A 5,000-nucleotide genomic window follows, 5' to 3' on the forward strand; every position below is an offset into this window, starting at 1 on the left:
TTTATAATGTGATGATCTCTTGTATCGTGGAGACTCTCGTTCAAGGTGATAGGAAGTCCTTTCACAGTGTGATGTGTTTCTGACGCTGTAGGTCACATTATGTAACAGCTGTCGTAGCGTCACATCCCCGGTGGCAACAAGAGACCAGAGTGATGGACCACAGGCTGTAGGGTGACATGCGCTATTTATGCTCTCTGTCTGAATCCTCACAGATGCAGCTTAGAGTTCAATGTTGTCCAGGAGTGAGCAGTTAGTTGTTATCCTAACTGTGGTGTCAGGGTTCAGACAGAGAGAGAGAGAGAGAGAGAGAGAGACAGACAGACAGACAGACAGACAGACAGACAGACAGACAGACAGACAGACAGACAGACAGACAGACAGACAGCAGTCTGGTTTTCTATGAGTGAGTCATTCAACAAAGACTAGACATTATCTGATCACCTCTCCCCTGTTTCCATCCCTCTCCCTCCTGTCTTATCTCTGTCTCTCTGTCTGTGTCTGTCTCTCTCTTTCTCTGTCTCTCTCTCTTGTCTCTGTCTCTCTCTCTCTCCTCCCCCCCCCCCCCCCCAGGTATCCAGCTGCGTAAGGTAGAGGAGCAGCGTGAGCAGGAGGCTAAACACGAGCGCGTGGGCAACGACGTGGCCACCATCCTGTCGCGACGCATCGCCGTGGAGTACAGCGACTCTGAGGACGAGTCCGAGTTCGACGAGGGCGACTGGATGGAGTGACGGCCTGACGGAGGGGGGGGGGGGGATGGAGGAACGAGGTGCGGATGTGTTCAAGCCCCGCCCGGCCCCGCCGGCGAGAAAATATTACGTCGCGAACGCAGGAAGAGGGAAGGAGCCCATTCAGACGCAGTCCTCTGTCAAGACTTTTATCCTGTCATCTCTCTCTCTCTGTCTCTCTCTCTCTCCGTCTCTCTCTCTCTCTCGCTCTCTCTCTCTCTCTCTCCCCCTCTCTCTCTCTCTTCACTTGCTGTTCCTCTCGGTGGTCTGTGTGTTTGAAGGAGGACGGACCTCCACGTCTCCTCTCGTCTGTCTCTCTGTCTCGTGTCCCGAGAGACGTTTTTGAATTCAACATTTCTACACTACCACGTGACTTTTGAGTTTTTTATTTTATTATTATTATTATGATTATTATGATGATTATTATTATTATTATTATTATTATTATTATTATTATAAAACCCTCTCGTGTACAGTTGTTAAAAATGAAAATAACCAAACTGTTTCCTTTTTTCTTTTCTTCTCCTTTTAATGAACCATAAAGAACCACTTTTATTTCGTTGTGTTTACGATGTTGCGTGTCGTCGATGTGTTAAAAAGAGCAGCGGGGAGGCATGACTTCTGTCCGTCTGTAGTTTCCCTGTACAACTCTGCCACCCGGTGGTCAAAAGGAGGTAGTAAATGGATGCTGTTCTGATTTTATACCGTCTTATTATTGACCTTTTTCTCTTGTTTTTTTTTTTACTGAACCTTTTGCAGTTTTAACTGTCGACACCGCCGCCCACACGCGTCTTCTGTGATTCACCTTTTGCTTTCATTCTCCTACGGGTTTTTGTTTCATTATTATTATTATTATTATTATTATTCAAATTTCATTTTATCACAACAAGCAAACGATTGTGCCGATATGTCGTTATGATGATTGTCGCGTGACTGCGGTGGAAATGAAGACGTGGGAAGCGGCGCGCTCTTCTTGTATAATTGTCCACGTGTTCCATCCATCCACACAAATGCCCCCTCCCCCCCCCACCCCGGGAAACGTAATGCCGAGAGATTGAGCTCGTGTGTTTTCGTCCACTAAAGAGAGAGAGAGAGAGAGAGAGGCACCGATGTATCTCATGAACAAATCGTGGAGCCGGTCGACTCAGTCGTTTTCCCCTTTTTCCCCACATTATGCACACGGTCACACGTAAAGGTGCGTGACGGGATTAGACGTATCTCTCTCGTTCGCCTCTCGTGTCATTCTGCGGCCTGTCGTCGCGCTTTAGGGGGAAGGATATGTGGAGAGAGGACACGACGAGCGGTCGGATGATTGCTTTTCTTTTCAAAATTTTTTTTGGAATGTATCTCCGTGGTGCGTAAAAAGGCCGGTGAAGGAAGGCGCTCCGGTCGGCACTTGCGTCCGAAAGAAACCACTTGACATTTTTCCACTCGGAAGGTAGCTTCACCTCCTTCAGCTTCACCTCCTTCAGCTTCACCTCCTCCTGACCCTCCACCTCCAGCTCCACCTCCTCTCCTCCAGCTCCACCTCCTCTCCTCCAGCTCCACCTCCTCTCCTCCAGCTCCACCTCCTCTCCTCCAGCTCCACCTCCTCATCTCCAGCTCCACCTCCTCTCCTCCAGCTTCACCTCCTCTGTCTCGTGTCCAACTAACGAGAGGCCTTCACCTCGTTTAGTGGTAGGATGGTTAGCGGTCGCCACCAAGAACCTTTTGAACAAAAAAGAAGAAAAGCGGAAAAATGCCACAGCGGGCATTTGAATGCCACATGCCCTCGAGGGTCTGCAGGGCGTCTCCACGCTGGGTCCTCCAGGGTCTGCAGGGCGTCTCCACGCTGCCCCCTTCTGGCGCCGAAAGGAAAGAAAGAATTCATTTATTTCTTTTTTTTCTCCATTTTCTTTTTGGCTCCTTTTTACGAAGAAGATGTCTGCCGTCCTTTTTTTTTCTCTTTCGTTTTTGTTCGTTCTTTCTTCTACTTGCCTTATTGTTGTTACAAAAACGTATTTGTTGAGTTGATGAATGTATCGTGCTGTTACTACTTTTTGCCTGCGCTTGTATGGATTAGCTGTTTCTATGTCCTGGGAAGGAGGAGAAGGGAAAATTAAAAGATCAATACTGTATACCATGTAACTTATGTAACTGTTGACTGTAACAGTTTGCTTGAATTAATAAAACTCTAATGTTATGTTTCAGGCTTTGGCTCTGATAGCTTTGTTTTAGTTTACAGCGTAGACGGGTTTCCTGTTTGTAAACGCAATGTGTTCCAGCCAATCGGCAACACCAGCTGAATCACGTGACTGCGTTGCTAAAAAAGTATGATGGGGCTCTATGGAGAAACCATGACACTCCTCTGACTAAAAGTATAATGGAGCTCTATGGAGAAACCATGACACTCCCTTGACTAAAAGTATAATGGAGCTCTATGGAGAAACCATGGCACTCCCCTGACTAAAAGTATAATGGAGCTCTATGGAGAAACCATGGCACTCCCCTGACAAAGTATAATGGAGCTCTATGGAGAAACCATGACACTCCTCTGACTAAAAGTATAATGGAGCTCTATGGAGAAACCATGGCACTCCCCTGACTAAAAGTATAATGGAGCTCTATGGAGAAACCATGGCACTCCCCTGACAAAGTATAATGGAGCTCTATGGAGAAACCATGGCACTCCCCTGACTAAAGGTGGTTTCAAACAAAAACGTCTGGATGTCATTTAGCCAAATCAGCAGCATGGCTGTGAATGTGAGTCTTTCACCTTTTACATGATCTAGCTTTGGCATGGATTGATTGTTTAGAGATCGCTAGCATGGCTAACTAATGCAAATTATACTGTATTCTCCCCCATTGTTCTGACCAGGAATACGTTCCCTTTCCTGGATGCGTGCGCACACCGAGTCTGACGCGGACAAGAGAAACCCGTCTATAGTATTATTCTAGGACATGCTGTGTCCTCGTACTTCATCCCAGTGGGTTCCTTGTGTGGCCCACTAGTAGACCTACTTTCAGCCTCACAGCACACCCGGCTGCAGCTCCTATGTGACACTGCTCACTTCTAGCTTTAAGGACTACACAAACATCATGTAGAATGCATACTTTAGATACTTAAGTACGAATTTTAATGGAGGACTTTTTACTTTTACCAGAGTAATAATTTATCTGGGTATTTCTACTTTTACTTAAGTAAAGGAACTGTGTACTTCTTCCACCACTTGAACTTACCTTAACGTCACTGGAGATGTCACGCCTAACCCTGAACCACAAATAGAGCATAATACATTTTGTTTTAACCCTTTCACTACCAAAGGGTTAACCATTTCACTGCGACAATACAGAAGGTTAATCCTTGCACTGCCACACGACAGAGGGTTAACCCTTTCACAACCACACTACAGAAGGTTAACCCTTTCACTGCCACACGACAGAGGGTTAACCCTTTCACAACCACACTACAGAAGGTTAACCCTTTCACTGCCACACTACACGGTTAACAGTCTAGTAGTGTGGTAGTGAAAGGTTAACCTTCTGTAGTGTGGTAGTGAAAGGGTTAAAGGTGCACTTTGCAGTTTTAGATGAGGGGGATTTGTTTGCGGAGCCTGCAGGAGACATTTAATGTAATTATTAGAATGATTCATGAATGAAAACAGAATCATATTTAAGACACTGTGAACCAAACGTAAGCCTAGAATATGTTAACTAAATTGTGGGCTCTGCCTTTTGTAAACGACAGCAGTGAAATAGTAACTTTTCAGGAAGCTTTCTAGCTTCAAACAGTATTTCCAGAGATCCAACCTTCCTCTGAGGACAGTTTGTTTATTCAGTTGTAAATGATTCACTTCTCTTGACTCTCACAAAATGACATAATTAATAATAGTCTAGCCACATCTGTTCAGTGTTGAGGACAGTATGGACTCTATTTCAAAACAAGTTAAGTTTCTCTGCTTCTCCCCATTCCTTCCTTGTTCTGTCGGTCTCTATCTTTCTCTCTATCTCTCTCCCTCTCGCTGTGTGTGTCAAACCATAACATTCTCCAGGGGAGAGTTTATCTGCGTATTATACTGCCACTCTGACTCTGCAGCAGGCCGTGTGTAATGTGCTTAGGGGATTTCAGCTTTTGTGTCAGGGTGGCAAAATGACATCCATGCCTTTTTAATGTGTCAGCTGTGGGCCCACAGGGATTATAACGGGAATAATTATTTGCATCGCTTTCTCTGCAATTACAGTGACCAGCGTGGAGAAAACATATTCAAATTGTGTCTGCTGTATGTATGGGGGGGG

At 45.6% G+C, this 5,000-nt stretch overlaps 1 protein-coding gene across 1 annotated transcript in view; it reads left to right on the plus strand.

Annotated features, from left to right (window-relative positions):
- LOC311228392 (actin-binding protein WASF1-like) overlaps positions 1 to 2,844 on the plus strand; it is a 174,439-nt gene extending 171,595 nt beyond the window's left edge. The window contains 1 exon segment of the mRNA XM_084314299.1: positions 571 to 2,844. Within this exon segment, the coding sequence (XP_084170425.1) occupies positions 571 to 728 (158 nt within the window). The 3' untranslated portion in view covers positions 729 to 2,844.
- Positions 2,845 to 5,000: the final 2,156 nt, after the last annotated feature.

This window comes from Notolepis coatsorum, assembly GCF_963971535.1.
Source record: "Notolepis coatsorum genome assembly, chromosome: 5".
Classification (NCBI taxonomy): Eukaryota; Metazoa; Chordata; class Actinopteri; order Aulopiformes; family Paralepididae; genus Notolepis; species Notolepis coatsorum.